This window comes from Aotus nancymaae, unplaced genomic scaffold (genome assembly GCF_030222135.1).
Source record: "Aotus nancymaae isolate 86718 unplaced genomic scaffold, 86718_ANA_hifiasm-v0.15.2.pri h1tg000076l, whole genome shotgun sequence".
Taxonomy (NCBI): Eukaryota; Metazoa; Chordata; class Mammalia; order Primates; family Aotidae; genus Aotus; species Aotus nancymaae.
Genome location: NW_026988491.1, coordinates 13,326,374 through 13,353,725, shown reverse-complemented (window position 1 = coordinate 13,353,725; position 27,352 = coordinate 13,326,374). Strand labels below are relative to the sequence as shown.

At 53.8% G+C, this 27,352-nt stretch overlaps 1 protein-coding gene across 1 annotated transcript; it reads right to left on the bottom strand.

Moving 5' to 3' along the window:
• Nucleotides 1–1,723: 1,723 nt before the first annotated feature.
• On the bottom strand, nucleotides 1,724–26,660 carry LOC105721802 (uncharacterized). Its single transcript, XM_064368313.1, is given in 16 exon segments — nucleotides 1,724–2,674; nucleotides 2,901–3,180; nucleotides 5,184–5,340; nucleotides 8,743–8,857; nucleotides 9,070–9,349; nucleotides 11,682–11,838; nucleotides 13,407–13,521; nucleotides 15,485–15,609; nucleotides 15,766–15,913; nucleotides 16,142–16,421; nucleotides 18,544–18,700; nucleotides 22,109–22,223; nucleotides 22,436–22,715; nucleotides 23,026–23,819; nucleotides 24,800–24,950; nucleotides 26,531–26,660. Coding segments are annotated over 14 exon segments (2,550 nt in total). The 5' UTR covers nucleotides 23,212–23,819; nucleotides 24,800–24,950; nucleotides 26,531–26,660; the 3' UTR covers nucleotides 1,724–2,519.
• Nucleotides 26,661–27,352: the final 692 nt, after the last annotated feature.

Here is a 27,352-nt window from a genome sequence, read left to right as displayed (position 1 = left end):
GAGGCCCTGGGGTGCTTTATCTTTCTCTGGCTCTGGCCCTCCTTCTCTTCTGGTTTTCTCCAGGTGCCTCCCCCTGGCAGAGGAACCTCTCATAAAAACAGGTTGCTCTGTCTTTTGTTCGTTTGTTTGTTTTTTTTGAGACGGAGTTTCGCTCTTGTTACCCAGGCTGGAGTGCAATGGTGCAATCTCAGCTCACCGCAACCTCCGCCTCCTGGGTTCAGGCAATTCTCCTGCCTCAGCCTCCTGAGTAGCTGGGATTACAGGCACGCGCCACCATGTCCAGCTAATTTTTTTTTTTTTAGTAGAGACGGGGTTTCACCGTGTTGACCAGGATGGCCTCGATCTCTTGACCTCGTGATCCACCCGCCTCGACCTCTCAAAGTGCTGGGATTACAGGCTTGAGCCACCGTGCCCTTTATCTGTCTTGCACAGAACTCGAGGGAATTGCCAAGGGAAAGAGAAAGGCATTGCAGCCAGAGCCTGGGAGGCAGGTCCAGACCAGGCTGAAAGAGAGGCAGGTGCCCCCTCACCTGGAGGATGGGCAGGCGGGAGTCCCCTCTCCACCACCCCCTCCCCAGCGCTAATGTCTGCCCAGAGTTTGGAGCAGCACCTCCCAGTTGAGTGAGGGACGGTTTTGAGACTCCAGTGGCAAAGGAAGCACAGGTTCTGCACAGCAGTAACAAAGGCTTAGATGTGCCTTGAGTCCCCAGCTGTGTGCTGGCTCATTCACACACCTCCCTCTTCCAACCTCCCAGCTTCCAGAGGGTGAGGGGCAGGTCAGCCCCTCAGAGGGACTGTGGTGTCTGTGACATCAAGGAGGGGAGGGGGATGTCTACAAACAGGCTCACTGACCACAGGGACCTCTCAAGGGGTTCAGTGTGGAACAAGAACATGTGAAACACACACACACACACACACACACACACACACACAGCTTTCTGGTTACTTAAGTCCATCTAAGCATATTTTGAAGGAATGCATGTACATTGTATCCTTGAAATAATCTTCCTGGATAGATTCCTTTAAGGGGAGTTTGTTCCAGTTGGAGAAGTTTTGCTCTCTATAGAGGCTCCAAACTCCTCTACAACCTGCAGGCAGATAGGGAGGAGGCTGCAGGGGTGTTGGGGGTGCAGCAGCGCCCCTACCTGCACAGGAGCTTGTCCTCCCTCTGCACAAAGTGGACTCCCAGTGATGGTTTTTGGAAGGTGAAGTTTCTGTTGTCATCAGAAACAGATGGACAAGCTGAGTGCAGTGGCTCATGCCTGTAATCCCAGCACTTTGGGAGGCCAAAGCGGGCAGATCACCTGAGGTTGGGAGTTTGGACCAGCCTGACCAATATGGTGAAAACTCATCTCTACTAAAAATACAAAATTATCTGGACATGGTGGCACCTGCCTATAATCCCAGCTATTGAGGAGGCTGAGGCAGGAGAATCGCTTGAACCGGGGAGGCAGAGGTTGCAATGAGCCAAGATTGAGACATTGTACTCCAGTCTGGGCAACAAGACCAATATTTTAGCTCCAAAAACAAAACAAACAGAAACAGATGGAAAAAGGATAAGAGCATCTGTGTTAAATAAGCAGTTCCGTTAACCAGAAACATACTTTGTAGAAGAAAATGTAATAATGACCCTAGACCAGGGAGGCCTCAAATCCAGCTCTAAGGCGGCAATCAAACCACAGTGGGGCAGGGACACCAGCTCTGCAGCCAGGCAATTCTGAGATCTGCCCCTTCCTTACTGCGTGACCCTAGTGTCTCTGGGCCTGTGATATTCCTCATCTGTAAATGGACCTAATAATACCCAGCTTATAGGGTTATGGGGAAGATAAAAATGTGAAACTTTATGTAAAGAACTTAGCACAGTACCTAGAGTGTTAATAGAATGGAAGAAATGAAGGTTATTATCATTAATGACACTACAGTTTATTTATTTATTTGTATTTAATTAATTTATTTATTTTGAGAGTGAGTCTTGCTCTGTCACCTAGGCTGGGGTATAATTGCACGATCTCGGCTCACTGCAACCTCGGCCTCTGGAGTTCAAGGAATTCTCCTGCTTCAGCCTCCCGAGTAGCTGACACTGTAGGCGTGAACCACCACACCCGATTAATTTTATTTGTATTTTCAGTAGACACAGGATTTTACCATGTTGGTCAGATTGGTCTCAAACTCCTGATCTCAAGTGATCCTCTCACCTCAGCCTCCCAAGGTGCTGGGATTACACACATGAACCACCGCACCCAACCTGTGTTGACTTTGATAAGATTTGGTTTTCTTGGGGAGATAGGAAGAGCAAGGTTAGGGGCACCAGGCTGGGGAATGCATTCTAAGTGGGTGGATGGAGACAGCCATGGAGGCAGAGAGGGGCCTCTGCAGGAGGAGCCCGGGAGACCCGGGAGGAGGCGGTGAGGCAGGGAGCACTGTGGAATGGGCCTGAGGGCAGGAGGAGCTCAGGATGATCCGGCAAAAGCAAAGCTGGTCCAGGATGGGTTGCAGGCCCTCGCAGGAAGAGCAAGAGACTAGAACAGCCAGACAGGGAGGCCCGGGGAGACCCCTCCATGGAGAATCTCCTGCAGCGTTCTGTCCAGGGATAGAGAGTTGTCTTGTAGTCTCTTCCAAGGCTCGAATGGCTGACCATCATTGTACACAAAGATTTCCCAACAATATTCAAAATCTGTGAAAAAAAAAAACAAGAGAAAGCAGTGAGGGCCCAGCAGGCCTCTCTCCCCGGCACTGGGCCCTCCTCTCCCAGGCCAGGTCTCCTGGCTGCCAGTTGTAGTCAGCACCAGCCTGTACCCACAGGTTCCTCGGGGACACTGCCCCGCCCCACAGCATTGCAGACCCACCTGTCCCTCATGCCATCCCCCGCCACCTGCTCTCCTCAGCCCTGTACATCTCACCTTCATAGCCCATGATCAGCACGGAGGCCCCTTCCTGACTCAGCCTGCGGAGCCCCTGCTGGAAACCTGGATTCGAGCAGTAGTAGAGGCGGGCAGTGAAGATGGTGAGCCTCACGTTTCTGTGCCTGGCCAGGAACTCAGCCACCTGCCCTGCACACTCTGGGCAAAGGCTCCAAGAGGCGTACCAGGTGACCTCGTAGTCCTTGTTAGGAGACAGCATGTTGTGGCAGAACCAAGAGAGGAAGCACATTTCTGCATGACAGGAGGGATCAGGACCCACCTAGGGAAGGAGGAGGAGGGGGTAGGGGGAGCTCAGACTAGGAGCAGGAGGAGTGCAGGGGTGGGGCGATGGGAGCAGAGGGCAGGCCAGGAGCCCCAAGGCATTTCTTTCTTGATGTATTTTTGAGACAGGGTCTCTCTCTGTTGCCCAGGCTGGGGTGCAGTGGTGAGATCTGGGCTCAGTGCAGCCTTGACCTCCCAGGCACAAGGAATCTTCCCACCTCAGCCTCCTGATTAGCTGGGGGTGCAGGTGCATGCCACCACCCCTGGCTTATTTTTTTTGTAGAGATGGGGTTTTGCCACGTTTCCCAGGCTGATCTAGAACTCTTCGGCCCGAGCGATCCTCCTGCCTCAGCCTCCCAAAGATCTAGGACTATGAGTGTAAACCACCATGCATGGCCTTATTTTATTTATTTATTTTAATTTTTAAGGGTACATAGTAGGTGCCAGGGTGTTTTATTGACTGACTTTTTCTTCTTCCATTCTTCTCCTTCCTTTTATTATTTTTATTTTTATTCTTTCCCGAGACAGAGTCTTGCCCTGTCACCGAGGCTAGAGGGCACTGGTGCAATCCTGGCTCACTGCAAACTCTACCTCCTTGGTTCAAGCGATTCTCTTGCCTCAGCCTCCTGAGTAGCTGGGATTACAGGCCCTTGCTACCACGCCCACCTAATTTTTGTATTTTTAGTAGAGATAGGGTTTCACCATGTTGGCCAGGCTGGTCTCAAACTCCTGACCTCAGGTGATCTGCCTGCCTCGGCCTCCCAAAGTACTGGATTACAGGCTTCAGCCACCGCGCCTGGCCCCATCCTTCTTTATTTGATTGAGTCTTTCCCTGTCTCATCACGGCCTCATGTGTGAATTCTGGCATCCATTCTCCCAGGCATCCATTCAGGAGGCATCCTCAGCCCCTGCTGTGACCTGGCCCCCTGAGGTCTGCCTTGTTCCCTGCCTGCCTTCTGCTGGGGAGATCACTGGACCAGCATTGCCCCATGGGGTTCAAGGTTGGCCATGGGGCCTACCGAGTACCTGAAATGGGGCTCTGATTAGAGATCTTGGCAAACAAACTTTAACTCTCTCATGAAGAATTTTATATTAATTATATGTTGAAAGTGTATGTGAAAAAATTGAGCTAAGGCAGACATTAAAATTACTTTCGCCAGTTCTTGTTGCTTTTTGAGCATGTGGGGACTGGAACCCCTTGTGCTTCATTCCTGAGTCCTGGGTGTTTCCATGGCCAGCACCGCAGTCAGCCAGGCCTGCCCAGCACACAGACAGCTCCCTCCCCAGAAACACTGAAAAGTCTCCTGCCTGGGTGCAGAGTGGGACATGACAGGGTGCGGAGATGGTCAGTGGTCCATTGTGGGCAGCAGGGTGAGGATTGAGGGTTCACCATCCTGTGATGATGTGTCATTGACATCCAGGAATCAGGGCAGTGGCGGGGACAGCCACACCAGCCCAGCAGTGACTGACACAGACACACGCTGGACACCCCACACCCCGCATCCCATAGTTGCTGTTTCCTGAGGACTGCTGGACGCACAGCTCCATGACAAGATACTGGGAAACAAAGTCAAGAATCAGGGTGCAGTTGCTCCCACCTGTAATCCCAGCACTTTAGGAGGCCGAGGCGAGAGGATGACGAGGTCCGAAGTTTGAAACCAGCCTGGCCAACATGGTGAAACCCTGTCTCTACAAAAAATACAAAGGAATTAGCCGGGTGTGGTGCTGGGCGCCTGTAATCCCAGCTACTCAGGAGGCTGAGGCAGTAGAATCGCTTGAACCCAGGAGGTGGAGGTTGCAGTGAGCTGAGATCATGCCACTGCACTGTAGCCTGGGAGCCAGAGCAAGACTCCACCTCAAAAAACAAAACAAAGAAAAAGAAAATGCGGGAGAAGAGCACACGCTGGAGACCTGCGCCAGGCACGCCTCTTACGGTTGTGTTTTCTGCGTGCCCAGCTGCTTAGCTCCTTTTTGGGGGTGCAACTAGGACGTTGGTGCTACCTGGTTTCGGAAGACGCCACTCTTCCAGGAGGCAGGTGAGCGGTGCTTTGTACCTTCCACTGTGAAGCACAGCCAGGTTTCGTTCCGACCGTAGGCTTTCCGTAGGTTTCTAAAGTGGAAGTAGAATATGCCCGGATACATAGCATCCATCGGGTGTCTGAAGGCACAAGAGAGAAACCTGCCAATGCAGAGCGGCCCCGGGTCCTCGGGGCTGATGGACACTGAATCCCACTCCCTGGACGGCCCTGGGCTCTGGGCCTCCCGCATCCCTGCACAGCCCTGAGCATGTCTGCCCCTTTCCCAGGCAGGAAGACTGGGAGAGAGAAAGAGGAGGGGATGCTGACAGGGGCAGCCAGGTGACCTCTCCTAGCTGGAACCCCAGCTCTGGACCTACCAATGGGCCACCCTCCACCTCCCAGTTTTTCTGCCACACATCTCCCAACCCATTAGGAAAATGCAACAGAGAATACAACTCTCCACCCTAAAATAATTGCTTGAACATTTCGGTTCAGTTCCTTCCTCACATTTCACCTGTCTGATGACGATGACGATTCTTTTTCTTTGGGATCATACAGAATTCCCAGACCCAGGCTACTCTCTTTTTTTTTTTTTTTTTTTTTGAAGCTGAGTCTTGCTTTGTTGCCCAGGCTGGAGTGAAGTGGCTTGATCTCGGCTCACTGCAACCTCTGCCTCCCAGGTTCAAGTGATTGCCTGCCTCAGCCTCCTGAGTAGCTGGGAAAACAGGTGTGGGTCACCACGCCCAGGTAATTTTTGTACTTTTAGTAGAGACGGGGTTTTGCCATGTTGGCCAGGCTGGTCTTGAACTCCTGACCTCGTGATCTGCCCGCCTCAGCCTCCCAAAGTGCTGGGATTACAGGCGTGAGCCACTGCGCGCAGCAGGCTCAGGCTACTCTTCTGAGTGTTGCATGTGTGTCTGAGCTCATGGCCTGTGCCTGAAGCCTGCAGGGGCCATCCCCATTTTACAGAGGAAGTGCCAGAGGCACAGAGGGCAGGGTAACCTGCCCAGGCCACAGAGCTGGGGCGGAGGATGGAGCTGGGGCCCCTTTCCAGGCCAGCCCTGTCCAGCCTCTGCTTCACGGGCCCTGCAGGAGGGAGCTGTTAGGGACCCAGCTCTCTTCTCACTACATTTTAAAATAAGAGCATTTCTCCTGATCATTATATTTCTTCCTCCATTCCATGTTACAGGTGTCACTGTAAAAGGTGGATGGTGCTCACGGAGGAGGAGCGTGTGTCTGCGGTCATGTGCATCCTCCTCTGCTCACAGTGGAGGTATCTTTGGAAAAAATGACATTTTCTGGTACAGAGACCATTCCCTCCCCCATACCCTCTCCTAAGACTTTGTATTGAAACAAAGTAAACCTTGCAGAAAATCCCGCAAAGCCCTGGAAACAAGATGCCTGATTCCTCCAATCATCCTTTGGTTCATTTCTCCCAGTTAGTTCCAGAACTCAGAGAGTTCCAGAACTGCAGCAATGTCGGGAAGCAAACAGAAGGAGCACCCTCCCAAGGTGGGGAGCACCAGCCTGGCCACGACTTTCAGGGGAGAGTCTCAGCAGGAGGCCTGGGCTGGGGCAGGTGTGGGAGGCAGGCTGTTCAGAAGCAGCAGGGAGGTGAGCACACAGCAGAGCAAAGAGCCTGGCCAGGAGTGGGGGCGGCAGAGGAGCCAGAGGGGAGGGAGCCCAGGGCTGGGGATGGGGCAGGGGTACACCAGGGCTTTGGCCCAGCACGGCCAGCAAGCAGAAAGGGGCATCAGTGGGCCAGCAGGTAGAGAGGGCAGTGGTCCCCGATCTGAGGCTTCATGTGCAGCCTCCTTGGCAGGCTTGTCCTGGCCCTGATGTTAGCCCGGGGCTTGGGTTCTATTTCTACCTTCCTGGACCCTTGTTCCAGGAGACACCCGCACTGTGAGTGACCTCCCAGGCCCATCCGAGGGCAGGCCTCACTTCATGCTGCTTTCTCACCTGGATGGGAGGACCTCCGGAGGGACCCTGGGATCCTGGCCTCAGGAACCATCCCAGGGACACCCTCATCCGGCAACTTGTGGTAGGGAGGGTGAGTGAAGGGCCGGTGTCTGCCTCCCTCCATGCCTTCACACTCAGAGGGAGGAATGGGGGTGGGCGTGGCCCCCAGATGTCCCCAGGATGCCATGTGTGCCCCCACACTGAGCTCCGTCCTTCCTTCTGCATCTCCTGCCCAGAGTTGTTCCCTGGCAGGCTGAGCTCCTGCCTCTTCTCGTCCCCATGTCACAGAAGGGCAGTGGCTGGTGTCCCGGGTCACCCTGTCTTGCGGTTTGCTCCTCTGGTCCCAGGTGCTCACTTCCCATCTCTCCCAAGGGTGTGAGCTCCTTTCTATGGGCTCTCTGGTCCCTGGTTCCACTTTTCTATTCTGCTTTTTGGAAAGCTCCTGGTATCTGAAGCCTCCTGTTATCCAAGCCTACTCTTTTGTAAAATCTTACTCAACAGCCTGGTCAATGTGACAAAACCCCGTCTCTACTGAAAATACAAAAATTAGCTGGGCATGATGGCATGTGCCTGCAATCCCAGGTACTTGGGAGGCTGAGGAGGAGAAACGCTTCAACCTGGGAGGTGGAGGTTGCAGTGAGCGAGATCAGGTGCGCCACTGCAGTCCAGCCTGGTCAACAGAGCTAGACCCTGTCTCAAAGAAAAAAATATCTTACTCAAATGGGACCTTGATCACAGAGTGTTTTCTTGACTCTTTCTCCGTCTCCATCCCTGTGGGGGGTGGATTTGCAAAAGGACAGGCATGAGCAGGAGGGGTGACTGGGTGCTGTTGGGTGGGGAAGCCATGGGGTGGGGCCCAGGGTTGGGCAAGGTGTGGAGGGAGGGGCTGGGAGGGTCAGGGCAGGACTCAAGTGGGAGACAGACACACAGAACGGGGACCCCTGCATGCCCCACCCAAGACTGACCCAAAGCACCCTGTGCCATTGTCATGAGCTAAAATGACATCTTCCCAACCGGGTAGGAAGAACCCCTGCCAGCCAGGACGGTCTCAGAAGAAACAACCCTGCCCACAGCTCCACCTTGGATTTACAGCCTCCACATCTGTGAATAAGAAAACGGCTGCCGTGTGGGTGCCCGGCCCGGGGCATCTTCTATGGCAGCCGAAGCCTGAAGCTCTGTTTCCACGGAGGCGGCTCCTTCTCAGAGGCTCGGGTCGGCCTTGAAGGATGTTGCTGAAATCTTTCAACTATTGTACTTGTGAATATTCACACCCGTTTATGATAAATTCGATTATGCCAAGAAGATGGAAGGAGCCTGGTTGGGGCTCCCAGGCTGTGGGGAGGCCGGCCTCGGAGGTGAATGGGGATCACTCTGGAGGCAGAAGGGGCCTCTCGCTCACAGGAAGGGCCCACAAAAGCAGGGGAGACAGCGAGGAGGTCGAGGGAGCACCAGGCGTAGGGGTGAGGGGGTGCGGCCGTGAGGGCAGGCATCCGGGCAGGAGGGCCACGCCAGGGGAGGCCTCAGGAGGATGAGTAGTAGGTGAGAGGAGAGAGAAGATGAGGCCAGAGGGAGACCCTCACCTGAGAATCTCCTGTAGCTTACAGCGCAGGAATGTGTAATTGCCATTGAATTTGTACCAACACCTGAATGGCTTACGTCCTTTGTACACAAAGTTTTCCCAGCAGTATTCAAATTCTGAGATGAAGAGACAGGAAGCAGTCAGGTTCTCCTTGACCCTGGACCTGCCGTCCCAGGCCTGGTCTCTTGGCTGTCAGTTTCGGTCAGTGCCCGCCCCGCCCCGCCCCTGCAGGCTGCCCTGAGACACCCTCACCCAGGGCATTGCAGATCCATCCATCCCTGAGGCTGTTCCTCCCTCTCAAGCTCCCCTGACCCCTCCATCTCCTCACCTTTATAGTCCATGATCTTCACACGGGCCCCTGTCTGACACAGCTTGCGAAGCGCCCTCCGCCAATCTTTTTTCCAGTAGTAGTAGAGGCGGGCGGTGGAGACGGTCAGGGTGACGTTGGGGTGCTCAGCCAGGAACTCGGCCACCTTTGCCACACAGTACAGGCAGGGGTTCCAGGATACAAACCAAGTGATCTGGGAGCGTTTGCAAGCAGGCAGCAGGTTGCCGCGGAACCAAGAGAGGAAGTACATTTCTGCATGGTGCTTAGGGTCGAAATTGACCTGGGGGAGGAGCAAGGGGGAGCAGGGGAAGCTCTGAGAGGAGGAGCAGGGGGAGTACTGGGGTGGGGCAGGGGGAGGAGGGGCCAGGGCAGGAGCCCAGGGGATCTTGTTCACTGAAGCTCCTTTCCTCCATCCCCACTGTTTGGTTTGAGTGTCTGCTCCAAAGCTCATGTTCAGTGTTAATCGCTATTGTAATGGCCTTAAGAGGTGTCACCGACACTCGGTTATGAGGCTGTGGGGACTGCACCTTTGTGGGTGCCACTGGGGTGGTTATTCAAGGGTGACTTCAGCCCCTCTCTCTGTCTCTTCCCTGCCAGCTGGAGGGGCAGCGTGTCAGACTAAACTCCTGCTTCCTCTGTCCCCGTGTGGTGGAGCAGCAGTGACTCCACATCCCAGGCCGCTCTGTCTGCAGCATCCCCTGAGCTTCCCCAACAGCCTTCACCCCCACGTGACGGCACAGCTCGCAGGCCCCAGAAACTTGCCGGTGCCTTGACATCGGACTTCCCAGAGTCCAGAATTGGAGCCAACACATTTCTGTTCATTGTAAATTTCCCCGTCTCAGTCATGCTGTTGAAGCATCACAGGGTGCACGAAGACGTGCTTCCCTTCTGTTGGTAGTTTTCCTGGCCCTGTTCACGGCCTCATGCGTGAATTCTGGCATCCATTCTCCCAAACATCCATTCACCAGACATGCTCAGCCCCTACTGTGGCCTGGCCCTCTTGGGTCAGCCTCGTTCCCTGCCTGCTGTCTGCTGGGGAGGCCTCTGGACCTGTGCTGTCCCATGTGGGGTGGTGGGCACGGGCCAAGGGGGCTACAGAGCACTTGAAATGGGGCCTGATGAGAGACCTGGGCACAGGAAAAATACACAGCTCATTTCAAAGACTCAGTGTAAGAAGAAAAGGAAACTTCATTATGTTGTGAAGAATTTTATATTAATGTGAAATAATATGTTAGCTACATTGCATTAAACAAAATATGAAAATTGCTGCATGGGCGCAGTGGCTCATACCTGCAATCCCAGCACTTTGGGAGGCCAAGGCAGGCAGATCACGAGGTCAGGAGTTCAAGACCAGCCTGGCCGACATGGTGAAACCACATCTCTACTGAAAATAGGAAAATTAGCGAGGTATGGTGGCATATGTCTGTAATTTCAGCTACTCGGGAGGCTGAGTAGCTGTGGCTCATGCCTGTAATCCCACCACTTTGGGAGCCTGAAGCAGGCAGATCACAAAGTCAATAGATCAAGACCATACTTGCCAACATGGTGAAACCCTGTCTCTACTAAGAATACAAAAATTAGCTGGGCGTGGTGGCATGTGCCTGTAGTCCCAGCTACTCGGGAGGCTGATGCAGCAGAATCACTTGAGCTCAGGAAGTGGAGATTGCAGTGAGTAAAGATGGCACCACTGCACTCCAGTCTGGTGATATAGCAAGACTCCGTCTCAAAAAAAAAATTGCTTTTCCAGTTCTTGTCTCCTTTTTAGCTTGTGGGGACTGGAGACACTTGTGCTTGGCTTCTGAGTCCTGGGTGTTTCCGTGGCCAGCACTGCTATAGGCCAGGCCTGCCCAGCACACAGAGAGCTCCCCTCCAAACACACTCTGAAAAGTCTCCTGTCTGGGTGGAGAGGGCTGCAGGGGTGGGTGGGACAAGGCAGGGGGTTTAGTGTCCCGAGTAGGGGCGGCAAGGTGAGGAGTGAGGGTTCACCGTCCTGTGATGATGTGTCCTTGGCAGGGAAGAATCAGGGCAGTGGCCAGGGCAGTCAAACCAGAAGGTCTGGGCCATGGACTTAAATGTGGGAAGGGGAGGCTGGACGAGGTGGTTCACAACTGTAATCCCAGAACTTTGAGACGCCGAGGTGGGTGAATCATCTGAGGTCAGGAGTTCAAGACCAGACTGGCCAACATAAGGAAACCCCATCTCTACAATAAATACAAAAAGTTAGCTGGGCTTGGTGGCACGCACCTGTAATCCCAGCTACTCCAGAGGCTGAGGCAGAAGAATTACTTAAACCTGGGAGGCAGAGGTTGCAGTGAGGTGAGATTGTGCCACTGCACTCCAGTGTGGACAGGAAGAGCAAGACTCCATCTCCACAAAAAAAAAAGAAAGAGAAAGAGAGAGAGAAAGAGAGGGAGAAAGAGAGAGAGAAAGAGAGAGAGAGAAAAAAAAGTGAGAGAAAGAGAGAGAAAGAAAGAAAGAAAGAAAAGAGAGAGAAATGTGGGAAGAAATAGACAATTGAGAGCCCACCGCCGCACATTTTACTTAGTCTTATGTTTTCTGCATTCCCAGCTGCTCAGCTCCTGCCTATGATCCCATTGAAGTTTGGGTGGTACCTGGCCTCGAAAGACCCCTGTGTCCCAAGGGAGTTTTGAGGGGTCGTTCTTTATCTTCACTTCGTAGCACAGCCAAGTGTACTTCTGACCAGAGAGGACGGGTTCATTTTCAAAGTTCTTGTAGAATGTGCCTCGATACATCCGCACCATGGGATTTCTGAAGGCACAAGAGAGAAAGGTCCCATGCACAGAGCGCTCCCCAGAGTCTCGGGGCTGATGTCCACTCAACACAGCTCCCAGACAGCCCTGGGACTCCCCCATCCCTCCATAGCCCTGAGAGTTTCTGCTGCCTTCCCAGGCAGGAAGACTGAGGAGACAGGAAGAGGAGACGATGGTGGCAGGGGCAGCAGGGTGGGGTGACATCTCCCAGCTCAGGCCCCAGGGCTGGTCTTTCCAGGGGTACCTTCCCCACCCTCCAGTATTTCTGCCCACCCACTCCCCACCCATTAGGAAAATGCAAAGGAGAATAAAACTCACCCCAAAATAATAGCTTTTAACCTTTCAGCTCAATTCCTTCCTGATGCTTCACCTCTGCATGTTAACATTATTTATATTTTATTTTATTTTAAGAGAGAGTTTCCCTGTTGTTGTCGAGGCTGGAGTGCAGTGGCGTGATCTGGGCTCACCACAACCTCGGCCTTCCAGGTTCAAGTGATTCTCCTGCCTCAGTCTCCCGAGTAGCTGGGATTACAGACATGCGCCACCATGCCCGGCCAATCTTGTATTTAGTAGAGATGGGGTTTCTCCATGTTGGTCAGGTTGGTCTCCAACTCCTGACCTCAGGTGATCCACCCGCCACAGCCTCCCAAAGTGCTGGGATTACAGGCGTGAGCCACCGTGTCTGGCTAACATTATTTTTAAATCATGCTAGAACCAAATTCCAAGGCCCAGGCCACTCTTCTAAGTGCCTCGAGGTTCTGAGCTCATGTGATGCTGACCTGGGCCTGCAGGGGCCATCCCCATTTTACAGAGGAGGTTCCAGAGGCGCAGAGAGGCAGGGTAACCTGTCCAGGACACGGAGCTGGGTGGATGGAGCTGGAGCCCCTTTCCAGGCCAGCCCTGTCCAGCCTCTGCAGCACGGGCCCTGCAGGAGGGAGCCGTTGAGGACCTGCTCTCTGTTCATTCAATCTTAAGAGCATTTCTCCTGACCATTGCGTTTTTTCTCACATTCCATGTTACTGGTCATGTTCTACAAGATGAAGAGTGACCTTGGACTGGAACCTATGTGTGGGGACATGTGCTCACCCTGGAGTCATCCTTGGGTGACATGATTTATCTTGTGCTTCAGAGACCATTTCCTCCCCGAAACCCTGTCCTAAGACTTTGTATTTAAGCAAAGCAAATCTTACAGAAAATCCACCAAAGCCCTGTGAACAAAATGCCCGACTGCTCCAGTCATCCTTTGGTTCAATTCTCCTGGTTCCAGAGCTCAGGAATGGTGGGAAGCACACAGAGGGAGCACCCTCCCAAGGCAGGGAGCACCAGCCTGGCCATGACTTTCAGGGGAGAGTCTCAGCAGGGGTCTCGGGCTGGGGCTGGCAGGGGAGGCGGCCCATTGAGAAACAGCAGTGAGGCAACCACACAGCAGAGCAAAGAGCGTGGCTAGGAGTATGGGAAGCAGAGGAGCCAGAGGGGAGGGAGCCCAGGGCTAGGGATGGGGCAGGGGCAGGGAGAGGCCAGGGTTGAGGCCCTGCAGGGCCACCAGGCAGGAAGGGGCAGCAGTACCTGATCTGTGGATTCATGCTCAGCCTCTTTGTTAGATGTGTCCCAGTCCCGCTCTTTTTCTGAAGCACTGTGGTTTCACTTCCTGCTTGTAGTGTCTTGCAGCTGAACAGCCCTCCTTAAAGTGACCTCCCATGGCCTCATGAGTCATGGCCCCTCTCGGTTCCTGCTCAGGCACTGCTGTGGGAGGCCCTGGGGTGCTTTATCTTTCTCTGGCTCTGGCCCTCCTTCTGGTCCTTCCCCCTGGCAGAAGAACCTTTTCATAAAAACAGGTTGCTCTGTCTTTATCTGTCTTGGGCAGGACCCAAGGGAATTACCAAGGGAAAGACAAAGGCATTGCAGCCAGAGCCCGGGAGGAGGGTCCAGACCAGGCTGAGAGAGAGGCAGGTGCCCCCTTGCCTGGTGGATGGCCAGGCTGGAGTCCCCTCTGCACCACCCCCTCCCCAGCCCTAATATCAGCCCAGAGTTTGGAACAGCACTTCCCTGTTGAGTGAGGGGAGGTTTTGAGACTCCAGTGGTGAAGGAAGCGTGGACTCCGCACAGCAGTAACGAAGGCTCAGATGTGCCTTGAGTCCCCAGCTGTGTGCTGGCTCTGTTGCAGGCGTCCCCTCTTCCAACCTCCCAGCTTCCAGAGGGTCGGGTGCAGGTCAGACCCTCAGAGGGACTGTGGTGTCTGTGACATCAAGGAGAGGAGGGAGATGTCTACAAACAGGCTCACTGCCCACAGGGACTTCTCAAGGGGTTCCGTGTAGACCAAGAACATGTGAAACACACACACACACAGAGCTTTCTGGTTTCTTAAGTCCATCTAACCATATTTTGAAGGAATTCATGTACATTGTATCCTTGAAATAATCTTCCTGAATAGATTCCTTTAAGGGGATTCTGTTTCAGTTGGAGAAGTTTTGCTCTCTGTAGAGGCTCCGAACTCCTCTACAACATGCAGGCAGATAGGGAGGAGGCTGCATGGGTGTTGGGCGTACAGCAGTGCCCCTACCTGCATGGAATCTTGTCCTGGGGATGGTTTTTGGAAGGTGAAGGTTTCTGTTGTCATCAGAAACAGATGGACCACCAGTCACAGTGGCTCACGCCTGTAATCCCAGCACTTTGGGACGCCAAGGCAGGCAGATCACCTGAGGTTGGGAGTTTGAGACCAGCTTGACCAACATGGTGAAACCCCGTCTCTACTAAAAATACAAATTATCCAGACGTGCTGGCACCTGCCTATAATCCCAGCTATTCAGGAGGCTGAAGTGGGAGAATCACTTGAACCTGGGAGGCAGAGGTTGCAATGAGCCAAGATTGAGACATTGTACTCCAGCCTGGGCAACAAGACCAAAATTTTAGCTCCAAAACAAAACAAAACAAAAGAAACAGACGGACAAAGGATAAGAGCATCTGTGTTAATTAAGCAGTTCCATTAACCAGAAACATACTTTGTAGAAGAAAATGTAATAATGACCCTAGACCAGGGAGGCCTCAAATCCAGCTCTAAGGCGGCAATCAAGCCACAGTGGGGCAGGGACACCAGCTCTGCAGCCAGGCAATTCTGAGATCTGCCCCTTCCTTACTGCGTGACCCTAGTGTCTCTGGGCCTGTGATATTCCTCATCTGTAAATGGACCTAATAATACCCAGCTTATAGGGTTATGGGGAAGATAAAAATGTGAAACTTTATGTAAAGAACTTAGCACAGTACCTAGAGTGTTAATAGAATGGAAGAAATGAAGGTTATTATCATTAATGACACTACAGTTTATTTATTTATTTGTATTTAATTAATTTATTTATTTTGAGAGTGAGTCTTGCTCTGTCACCTAGGCTGGAGTATAATTGCACGATCTCGGCTCACTGCAACCTCGGCCTCCAGAGTTCAAGGAATTCTCCTGCCTCAGCCTCCCGAGTAGCTGACACTGTAGGCGTGAACCACCACACCCGATTAATTTTTTTTTTTTGTATTTTTAGTAGACATGAGGTTTCACCATGTTGGCCAGGTTGGTCTCAAACTCCTGACCTCAAGTGATCCTCTCACCTCGGCCTCCCAAGGTGCTGGGATTACACACATGAGCCACCGCACCCAACCTGTGTTGACTTTAATAAGATCTGGTTTTCCTGGGGAGATGGGAAGAGCAAGGTTAGGGGCGCCAGGCTGGGGAATGCGTTCTAACGGGGTGGATGGAGATAGCCATGGAGGCAGAGAGGGACCTCTGCATGAGGAGCCCGGGAGAGCCAGGAGGAGGCGGTGAGGCAGGGAGCACTATGGAATGGGCCTGAGGGCAGGAGGAGCTCAGGATGATCCGGCAAAAGCAAAGCTGGTCCAGGATGGGTTGGAGGCCCTCACAGGAAGAGCAGGAGGCTAGAGCAACCAGACAGAGAGACCCAGGGAGACCCCTCTCTGGAGAATCTCCTGCAGTGTTCTGTCCAGGGATAGAGAGTTGTCTTGTAGTCTCTTCCAAGGCTTGAATGTCTGACCGTTATTGTACACAAAGATTTCCCAACAATATTCAAAATCTGTGAAAAAAGCAAAACCAGGAGAAAGCAGTGAGGGCCCAGCAGGCCTCTCTCCCGGGCCCTGGGCCCTCCTCTCCCAGGCCAGGTCTCCTGGCTGCCACTTGCAGTCACCACCAGCCTGTCCCCACGGGTTCCTCGGGGACACTGCCCCGCCCCACAGCATTGCAGACCCACCTGTCCCTCATGCCATCCCCCGCCACCTGCTCTCCTCAGCCCTGCACATCTCACCTTCATAGCCCATGATCAGCACGGAGGCGCCTTCCTGACTCAGCCTGCGGAGCCCCTGCTGGAAACCTGGATTCCAGAAGTAGTAGAGGCGGGCAGTGAAGATGGTGAGCCTCACATTTCTGTGCCTGGCCAGGAACTCGGCCACCTGCCCTGCACACTCTGGGCAAGGGCTCCAAGAGGCGTACCAGGTGACCTCGTAGTCCTTGTTAGGAGACAGCATGTTGTGGCAGAACCAAGAGAGGAAGCACATTTCTGCATGACAGGAGGGATCAGGACCCACCTAGGGAAGGAGGAGGAGGGGGTAGGGGGAGCTCAGACCAGGAGCAGGAGGAGTGCAGGGGTGGGGCGATGGGAGCAGAGGGCAGGCCAGGAGCCCCAAGGCATTTCTTTCTTGATGTATTTTTGAGACAGGGTCTCTCTCTGTTGCCCAGGCTGGGGTGCAGTGGTGAGATCTGGGCTCAGTGCAGCCTTGACCTCCCAGGCACAAGGAATCTTCCCACCTCAGCCTCCTGATTAGCTGGGGGTGCAGGTGCATGCCACCACCCCTGGCTTATTTTTTTTGTAGAGATGGGGTTTTGCCATGTATCCTAGGCTGATCTAGAACTCTTCGGCCCGAGCGATCCTCCTGCCTCAGCCTCCCAAAGATCTAGGACAATGAGTGTAAACCACCATGCATGGCCTTATTTTATTTATTTATTTTAATTTTTAAGGGTACATAGTAGGTCCCAGGGTGTTTTATTGACTGACTTTTTCTTCTTCCATTCTTCTCCTTCCTTTTATTATTTTTATTTTTATTCTTTCCCGAGACAGAGTTTTGCTCTGTCACCGAGGCTAGAGGGCACTGGTGCAATCCTGGCTCACTGCAAACTCTACCTCCTTGGTTCAAGCGATTTTCCTGCCTCAGCCTCCTGAGTAGCTGGGATTACAGGCCCTCGCTACCACGCCCACCTAATTTTTGTATTTTTAGTAGAGATAGGGTTTCACCATGCTGGCCAGGCTGGTCTCAAACTCCTGACCTCAGGTGATCTACCTGCCTCGGCCTCCCAAAGTGCTGGATTACAGGCTTCAGCCACCGCGCCTGGCCCCTTCCTTCTTTATTTGATTGAGTCTTTCCCTGTCTCGTCACGGCCTCATGTATGAATTCTGGCATCCATTCTCCCAGGCATCCATTCAGGAGGCATCCTCAGCCCCTGCTGTGACCTGGCCCCCTGAGGTCTGCCTTGTTCCCTGCCTGGCTTCTGCTGGGGAGATCACTGGACCAGCATTGCCCCATGGGGTTCAAGATTGGCCATGGGGCCTACCGAGTACCTGAAATGGGGCTCTGATTAGAGATCTTGGCAAACAAACTTTAACTCTCTCATGAAGAATTTTATATTAATTATATGTTGAAATTGTATGTGAAAAAATTGAGCTAAGGCAGACATTAAAATTACTTTTGCCAGTTCTTGTTGCTTTTTGAGCATGTGGGGACTGGAACCCCTTGTGCTTCATTCCTGAGTCCTGGGTGTTTCCATGGCCAGCACCGTCGTCAGCCAGGTCTGCCCAGCACCAGACGGCTCCCTCCCCAGAAACACTGTGAAAAGTCTCCTGCCTGGGTGGAGAGTGGGACATGACAGGGTGGGGAGATGGTCAATGGTCCATTGTGGGCAGCAGGGTGAGGATCGAGGGTTCACCATCCTGTGATGATGTGTCCTTGACATCCAGGAATCAGGGCAGTGGTGGGGGAGGCCACACCAGCCCAGCAGTGACTGACACAGACACCACGCTGGACACCCCACACCCCGCATCCCATAGTTGCTGTTTCCTGAGGACTGCTGGACGCACAGCTCCATGACAAGATATTGGGAAACAAAGTCAAGAATCAGGGTGCAGGGCTCCAAACAAGGCCTTTGTGAAGAGGAAAACCCCCTCCAGGCTAGGACCCCAGGAGAGTCAGGCAGGAAGATCTGGGCCAGGGACTTCAAAAATGTGGGAGGAGGCTGGGTACAGTTGCTCCCACCTGTAATCCCAGCACTTTAGGAGGCCGAGGCGAGAGGATGACGAGGTCCGAAGTTTGAAACCAGCCTGGCCAACATGGTGAAACCCTGTCTCTACTAAAAATACAAAGGAATTAGCCGGGTGTGGTGCTGGGCGCCTGTAATCCCAGCTACTCAGGAGGCTGAGGCAGTAGAATCGCTTGAACCCAGGAGGTGGAGGTTGCAGTGAGCTGAGATCATGCCACTGCACTGTAGCCTGGGAGCCAGAGCAAGACTCCACCTCAAAAAACAAAACAAAGAAAAAGAAAATGCGGGAGAAGAGCACACGCCGGAGACCTGCGCCAGGCACGCCTCTTACGGTTGTGTTTTCTGCGTGCCCAGCTGCTTAGCTCCTTTTTGGGGGTGCAACTAGGACGTTGGTGCTACCTGGTTTCAGAAGACGCCACTCTTCCAGGAGGTAGGTGAGCGGTGCTTTGTACCTTCCACTGTGAAGCACAGCCAGGTTTCGTTCCGACCGTAGGCTTTCCGTAGGTTTCTAAAGTGGAAGTAGAATATGCCCGGATACATAGCATCCATCGGGTGTCTGAAGGCACAAGAGAGAAACCTGCCAATGCAGAGCGGCCCCGGGTCCTCGGGGCTGATGGCCACTGAATCCCACTCCCTGGACAGCCCTGGGCTCTGGGCCTCCCGCATCCCTGCACAGCCCTGAGCATGTCTGCCCCTTTCCCAGGCAGGAAGACTGGGAGAGAGAAAGAGGAGGGGATGCTGACAGGGGCAGCCAGGTGACCTCTCCTAGCTGGAACCCCAGCTCTGGACCTACCAATGGGCCACCCTCCACCTCCCAGTTTTTCTGCCACACATCTCCCAACCCATTAGGAAAATGCAACAGAGAATACAACTCTCCACCCTAAAATAATTGCTTGAACATTTCGGTTCAGTTCCTTCCTCACATTTCACCTGTCTGATGACAATGACGATTCTTTTTCTTTGGGATCATACAGAATTCCCAGGCCCAGGCTATTCTCTCTCTCTCTTTTTTTTTTTTTTTCTGAGGCTGAGTCTTGCTTTGTTGCCCAGGCTGGAGTGAAGTGGCTTAATCTCGGCTCACTGCAACCTCCGCCTCCCAGGTTCAAGTGATTGCGTGCCTCAGCCTCCTGAGTAGCTGGGAAAACAGGTGTGGGTCACCACACCCAGGTAATTTTTGTACTTTTAGTAGAGACGGGGTTTTGCCATGTTGGCCAGGCTGGTCTTGAACTCCTGACCTCGTGATCTGCCCGCCTCAGCCTCCCAAAGTGCTGGGATTACAGGCGTGAGCCACTGTGCGCAGCAGGCTCAGGCTACTCTTCTGAGTGTTGCATGTGTGTCTGAGCTCATGGCCTGTGCCTGAAGCCTGCAGGGGCCATCCCCATTTTACAGAGGAAGTGCCAGAGGCACAGAGGGCAGGGTAACCTGCCCAGGCCACAGAGCTGGGGCGGAGGATGGAGCTGGGGCCCCTTTCCAGGCCAGCCCTGTCCAGCCTCTGCTTCACGGGCCCTGCAGGAGGGAGCTGTTAGGGACCCAGCTCTCTTCTCACTACATTTTAAAATAAGAGCATTTCTCCTGATCATTATATTTCTTCCTCCATTCCATGTTACAGGTGTCACTGTAAAAGGTGGATGGTGCTCACGGAGGAGGAGCGTGTGTCTGCGGTCATGTGCATCCTCCTCTGCTCACAGTGGAGGTATCTTTGGAAAAAATGACATTTTCTGGTACAGAGACCATTCCCTCCCCCATACCCTCTCCTAAGACTTTGTATTGAAACAAAGTAAATCTTGCAGAAAATCCCGCAAAGCCCTGGAAACAAGATGCCTGATTCCTCCAATCATCCTTTGGTTCATTTCTCCCAGTTAGTTCCAGAACCCAGAGAGTTCCAGAACTGCAGAACAATGTCGGGAAGCACACAGAGGGAGCACCCTCCCAAGGTGGGGAGCACCAGCCTGGCCACGACTTTCAGGGGAGAGTCTCAGCAGGAGGCCTGGGCTGGGGCAGGTGTGGGAGGCAGGCTGTTCAGAAGCAGCAGGGAGGTGAGCACACAGCAGAGCAAAGAGCCTGGCCAGGAGTGGGGGCGGCAGAGGAGCCAGAGGGGAGGGAGCCCAGGGCTGGGGATGGGGCAGGGGTACACCAGGGCTTTGGCCCAGCAAGGCCAGCAAGCAGAAAGGGGCATCAGTGGGCCAGCAGGTAGAGAGGGCAGTGGTCCCCGATCTGAGGCTTCATGTGCAGCCTCCTTGGCAGGCTTGTCCTGGCCCTGATGTTAGTCCGGGGCTTGGGTTCTATTTCTACCTTCCTGGGCCCTTGTTCCAGGAGACACCCGCACTGTGAGTGACCTCCCAGGCCCATCCGAGGGCAGGCCTCACTTCATGCTGCTTTCTCACCTGGATGGGAGGACCTCCGGAGGGACCCTGGGATCCTGGCCTCAGGAACCATCCCAGGGACACCCCCACCCGGCAACTTGTGGTAGGGAGGGTGAGTGAAGGGCAGGTGTCTGCCTCCCCCCATGCCTTCACACTCAGAGGGAGGAATGGGGGTGGGCGTGGCCCCCAGATGTCCCCAGGATGCCATGTGTGCCCCCACACTGAGCTCCGTCCTTCCTTCTGCATCTCCTGCCCGGAGTTGTTCCCTGGCAGGCTGAGCTCCTGCCTCTTCTTGTCCCCATGTCACAGAAGGGCAGTGGCTGGTGTCCCGGGTCACCCTGTCTTGCAGTTTGCTCCTCTGGTCCCAGGTGCTCACTTCCCATCTCTCCCAAGGGTGTGAGCTCCTTTCTATGGGCTCTCTGGTCCCTGGTTCCACTTTTCTATTCTGCTTTTTGGAAAGCTCCTGGCATCTGAAGCCTCCCGTTATCCAAGCCTACTCTTTTGTAAAATCTTACTCAACAGTCTGGTCAATGTGACAAAACCCCGTCTCTACTGAAAATACAAAAATTAGCTGGGCATGATGGCATGTGCCTGCAATACCAGGTACTTGGGAGGCTGAGGAGGAGAAACGCTTCAACCTGGGAGGTGGAGGTTGCAGTGAGCGAGATCAGGTGCGCCACTGCAGTCCAGCCTGGTCAACAGAGCTAGACTCTGTCTCAAAGAAAAAAAAAATCTTACTCAAATGGGACCTTGATCACAGAGTGTTTTCTTGGCTCTTTCTCCGTCTCCATCCCTGTGGGGGGTGGATTTGCAAAAGGACAGGCATGAGCAGGAGGGATGACTGGGTGCTGTTGGGTGGGGAAGCCATGGGGTGGGGCCCAGGGTTGGGCAAGGTGTGGAGGGAGGGGCTGGGAGGGTCAGGGCAGGACTCAAGTGGGAGACAGACACACAGAACGGGGACCCCTGCATGCCCCACCCAAGACTGATCCAAAGCACCCTGTGCCATTGTCATGAGCTAAATGACATCTTCTCAACCGGGTAGGAAGAACCCCTGCCAGCCAGGACGGTCTCAGAAGAAACAACCCTGCCCACAGCTCCACCTTGGATTTACAGCCTCCACATCTGTGAATAAGTAAACGGCTGCCGTGTGGGTGCCCGGCCCGGGGCATCTTCTATGGCAGCCGAAGCCTGAAGCTCTGTTTCCACGGAGGCGGCTCCTTCTCAGAGGCTCGGGTCGGCCTTGAAGGATGTTGCTGAAATCTTTCGACTATTGTACTTGTGAATATTCACACCCGTTTATGATAAATTCGGTTATGCCAAGAAGATGGAAGGAGCCTGGTTGGGGCTCCCAGGCTGTGGGGAGGCCGGCCTCGGAGGTGAATGGGGATCACTCTGGAGGCAGAAGGGGCCTCTCGCTCACAGGAGGGACCCATGAAAGCAGGGGAGACAGCGAGGAGGTCGAGGGATCACCAGGCGTAGGGGTGAGGGGGTGCGGCCGTGAGGGCAGGCATCCGGGCAGGAGGGCCACGCCAGGGGAGGCCTCAGGAGGATGAGTAGTAGGTGAGAGGAGAGAGAAGATGAGGCCAGAGGAAGACCCTCACCTGAGAATCTCCTGTAGCTTACAGCGCAGGAATGTGTAATTGTCATTGAATTTGTACCAACACCTGAATGGCTTACGTCCTTTGTACACAAAGTTTTCCCAGCAGTATTCAAATTCTGAGATGAAGAGACAGGAAGCAGTCAGGTTCTCCTTGACCCTGGACCTGCCGTCCCAGGCCTGGTCTCTTGGCTGTCAGTTTCGGTCAGTGCCCGCCCCGCCCCGCCCCTGCAGGCTGCCCTGAGACACCCTCACCCAGGGCATTGCAGATCCATCCATCCCTGAGGCTGTTCCTCCCTCTCAAGCTCCCCTGACCCCTCCATCTCCTCACCTTTATAGTCCATGATCTTCACACAGGCCCCTGTCTGACACAGCTTGTGAAGCGCCCTCCGCCAATCTTTCTTCCAGTAGTAGTAGAGGCGGGCGGTGGAGACGGTCAGGGTGACGTTGGGGTGCTCAGCCAGGAACTCGGCCACCTTTGCCACACAGTACAGGCAGGGGTTCCAGGATACAAACCAAGTGATCTGGGAGCGTTTGCAAGCAGGCAGCAGGTTGCCGCGGAACCAAGAGAGGAAGTACATTTCTGCATGGTGCTCAGGGTCGAAATTGACCTGGGGGAGGAGCAAGGGGGAGCAGGGGAAGCTCTGAGAGGAGGAGCAGGGGGAGTACTGGGGTGGGGCAGGGGGAGGAGGGGCCAGGACAGGAGCCCAGGGGATCTTGTTCATGGAAGCTCCTTTTCTCCATCCCCCCTGTTTGGTTTGAGTGTCTGCTCCAAAGCTCATGTTCAGTGTTAATCGCTATTGTAATGGCCTTAAGAGGTGGCACCGACACTCGGCTATGAGGCTGTGGGGACTGCACCTTTGTGGGTGCCACTGGGGTGGTTATTCAAGGGTGACTTCAGCCCCTCTCTCTGTCTCTTACCCGCCAGCCGGAGGGGCAGCGTGTCAGACTAAACTCCTGCTTCCTCTGTCCCCGTGTGGTGGAGCAGCAGTGACTCCACATCCCAGGCCGCTCTGTCTGCAGCATCCCCTGAGCTTCCCCAACAACCTTCACCCCCACGTGACAGCACAGCTCGCAGGCCCCAGAAACTTGCCGGTGCCTTGACATTGGACTTCCCAGAGTCCAGAACTGGAACCAATGTATTTCTGTTCATTGTAAATTTCCCCATCTCAGTCATGCTGTTGAAGCATCACAGGGTGCACGAAGACGTGCTTCCCTTCTGTTGGTAGTTTTTCTGGCCCTGTTCACGGCCTCATGCGTGAATTCTGGCATCCATTCTCCCAAACATCCATTCACCAGACATGCTCAGCCCCTACTGTGGCCTGGCCCTCTTGGGTCAGCCTTGTTCCCTGCCTGCCGTCTGCTGGGGAGGCCTCTGGACCTGTGCTGTCCCATGTGGGGTGGTGGGCACTGGCCACGGGGGCTACAGAGCACTTGAAATGGGGCCTGATGAGAGACCTGGGCACAGGAAAAATACACAGCTCATTTCAAAGACTCAGTGTAAGAAGAAAACAAAACTTCATTATGTTGTGAAGAATTTTATATTAATGTGAAATAATATGTTAGCTACATTGCATTAAACAAAATATGAAAATTGCTGCTTGGGCGCAGTGGCTCATACCTGCAATCCCAGCACTTTGAGAGGCCAAGGCAGGCAGATCACGAGGTCAGAAGTTCGAGACCAGTCTGGACAACATGGTGAAACCTCGTCTCTACTAAAAATATAAAAATTAGCTGCGCATGGTGGCGTGGGTCTGTAATCCCAGCTACTGGGGAGGCTGAGGCAGGAGAATTCTTGAACCTAGGAGGTGTAGGTTGCAGTGAGGTGAGATTGTGCCACTGCACTCCAGCCTTGGTGACAGAGCAAGACTTGTCTCAAAAAAGAAAAAAATTGCTTTTCCAGTTCTTGTCACCTTTTTAGTGTGTGGGGACTTGAGACACTTGTGCTTGGCTCCTGAGTCCTGGGTGTTTCCGTGGCCAGCACTGCTATTGGCCAGGCCTGTCCAGCACACAGAGGGCTCCCCCACAAATGTACTTTGAAAAGTCTCCTGCCTGGATGGAGGGGGCCGCAGGGACGGGTGGGACAAGGCATAGGCTTTAGTGTCTCGAGTTGGGGACGGCAGGGTGAGGAGTGAGGGTTCACCATTCTGTGATGATGCCTTGCCACGGAAGGATCAGGGCATGGCCGGGGCAGTCAAGCTGAAAGGTCTGGGCCACGGATTTAAATGTGGGAAGTGGAGGCTGGATGCGGTGGCTCACACCTGTAATCCCAGGACTTTGAGAGGCTGAGGCAGTTGAATAACCTGAGGTCGGGAGTTCAAGACCAGACTAGCTAATATGGTGAAACCCCATCTCTACAAAAAATTAGCTGGGTGTGGTGGCACGTGTCTGTAATCCCAGCTACTTGGGAGTCTGAGGCAGGAGAATTGCTTGAACCCAGGAGGCAGAGGTTGCAGTGAGCTGAGATCGCGCCATTGCACTCCAGCCTGGGAAACAAGAGCAAGCCATCTCAAAAAAAAAGAAAGAAAAAGAGAAAGAAAGAAAGAGAGAAAGAAGGAATAAAGAAAGAAAGAAAGGAAAGAAAGAAGGGAAAAATACACAATTGAGAGTCCGCCACCCGGCATTTTACTCAGTGCTGTGTTCTCTGCAGTCCCAGCTGCTTAGTTCCTGTCTGTGATTGAACTTTGGGTGGTACCTGGCCTTGAAATACCCCTGTGTCCAGTTTTGAGGGGTCCTTCGTTCTCTTCACTTCGTAGCACAGCTAAGTATACTTCCGACCAGAGAGGATGGGTTTATTTTCAAAGTTGTAGTAGAATCTGCCTCGATACATCCGCTCCATCGGATTTCTGAAGGCACAAGAGAGAAAGGGCCCATGCACAGATCTCTCCCCGGAGTCTCGGGGCTGATGTCCACTCAACACAGCTCCCGGGACAGCCCTGGGACTCCCCCATCCCTCCACAGCCCTGAGAGTTTCTGCCCCCTTCCCAGGCAGGAAGATGAGGAGACAGGAAGAGGAGACGATGGTGGCAGGGGCGGCAGGGCGGGGTGACCTCTCCCCGCTCAGGCCCCAGGGCTGGTCTTTCCAGGGGTACTTTCCCCACCCTCCAGTATTTCTGCCCACCCACTCCCCACCCATTAGGAAAATGCAAAGGAGAATAAAACTCCTCACCCCAAAATAATAGCTTTTAACCTTTCAGCTCAATTCCTTCCTGACGCTTCACCTCTGCATGTTAACATTATTTGTGTTTTTTAATTTATTTTATTTTAAGATGTAGTTTTGCGTTTGCTGCCCAGGCTGGAGTGCAGTGGTGAGATCTGGGCTCACCGAAACCTCGGCCTTCCAGGTTCAAGTGATTCTCCTGCCTCAGCCTCCCGAGTAGCTGGGATTACAGACATTTGCAACCATGCCCAGCTAATCTTGTATTTTTAGTAGAGACGGGGTTTCTCCATGTTGGTCAGGTTGGTTTTCAACTCCTGACCTCAGGTGATCCACCCACCACAGCCTCCCAAAGTGCTGTGATTACAGGCGTGAGCCACCGTGTCTGGCTAACATTATTTTTGAATCATGCTAGAACCAAATTCCAAGGCCCAGGCCACTCTTCTAAGTGCTGTGAGGTTCTGAGCTCATGTGATGCTGACCTGGGCCTGCAGGGGCCATCCCCATTTTACAGAGGAGGGATAACAGAGGCACAGAGGGCGGGGTAACCTGCCCAGGACATGGAGCTGGGTGGAGGGAGCTGGGGCTCCTTTTCAGGCCAGCCCTGTCCAGCCTCTGCATCACGGGCCCTGCAGGAGGGAGCCGTTGGGGACTGGCTCTCTTTTCATTCAATCTTAAGAGCATTTCTCCTGACCATTGCGTTTTTTCTCACATTCTGTGTTACTGGTCATGTTCTACAAGATGAAGAGTGACCTTGGACTGGAACCTTTGTGTGGGGACATCTGCTCACCCTGGAGTCATCCTTGGGTGACATGACTTACCTTGTGCTTCAGAGACCATTTCCTCCCTGAAACCCTCTCCTAAGACTTTGTATTTAAGCAAAGTAAATCTTACAGAAAATCCACCAAAGCCCTGTGAACAAAATGCCCGATTGCTCCAGTCATCCTTTGGTTCAGTTCTCCCCATTCCAGAGCTGAGGAATGGTGGGAAGCACGCAGAGGGAGCACCCTCCCAAGGCAGGGAGCACCAGCCTGGCCATGACTTTCAGGGAAGAGTCTCAGCAGGAGGCCTGAGCTGGGGCAGGCAGGGGAGGCGGCCCGTTCAGAAGCAGCAGTGGGGCAACCACACAGCAGAGTAGAGGAGCCAGAGAGGAGGGAGCCCAGGACTGGGGATGAGGCAGGGGCAGGGGGAGACCAGGGCTGAGACCCTGCAGAGCCACCAGACAGGAAGGGGCAGGAAGGGCCCAGCAGACAGAGTGGGCAAGTGTACCTGATCTGTGGATTCATGCTCAGCCTCTTTGCTGGGCTTATCCCAGTCTCACCCTTTTTCTGAAGCGCTGTGGTTTCACTTTCTGATTACAGAGTCTTGCAGCTGGGCAGTCCTCCTTACAGTGACATCCCAGGGCCTTGCGAGACATGGCCCCTCCCCATTCCTGCTCAGGCACTGGTGTGGGAGGCCCTTGGTTGCTTTCTCTTTCTCTGTTTTTTTCCGGGTCCCTCCCCCTGGCAGAGTAACCTCTCATAAACACAAGCTGCTCTGTCTTTATCCGTCTTGGGCAGGACCCAAGGGAATTGCCAAAGGAAAGACAAAGGCATTGCAGCCAGAGCCCGGGAGGGGGGTCCAGACCAGGTTGAGAGAGAGGCAGGTGCCTCCTTGCCTGGTGGATGGCCAGGCTGGAGTCCCCTCTGCACCACCCCCTCCCCAGCCCTAATGTCTGCCCAGAGTTTGGAGCAGCACCTCCCTGTTGAGTGAGGGGAGGTTTTGAGACTTCAGTGGTGAAGGAAGCGTGGACTCCGCACAGCAGTAACGAAGGCTCAGATGTGCCTTGAGTCCCCAGCTGTGTGCTGGCTCTGTTGCAGGCGTCCCCTCTTCCAACCTCCCAGCTTCCAGAGGGTCGGGGGCAGGTCAGACCCTCAGAGGGACTGTGGTGTCTGTGACATCAAGGAGGGGAGGGAGATGTCTACAAACAGGCTCACTGCCCACAGGGACCTCTCAAGGGGTTCCGTGTGGACCAAGAACATGTGAAACACACACACACATACACACACACACACACACACAAACACACACAGAGCTTTCTGATTACTTAAG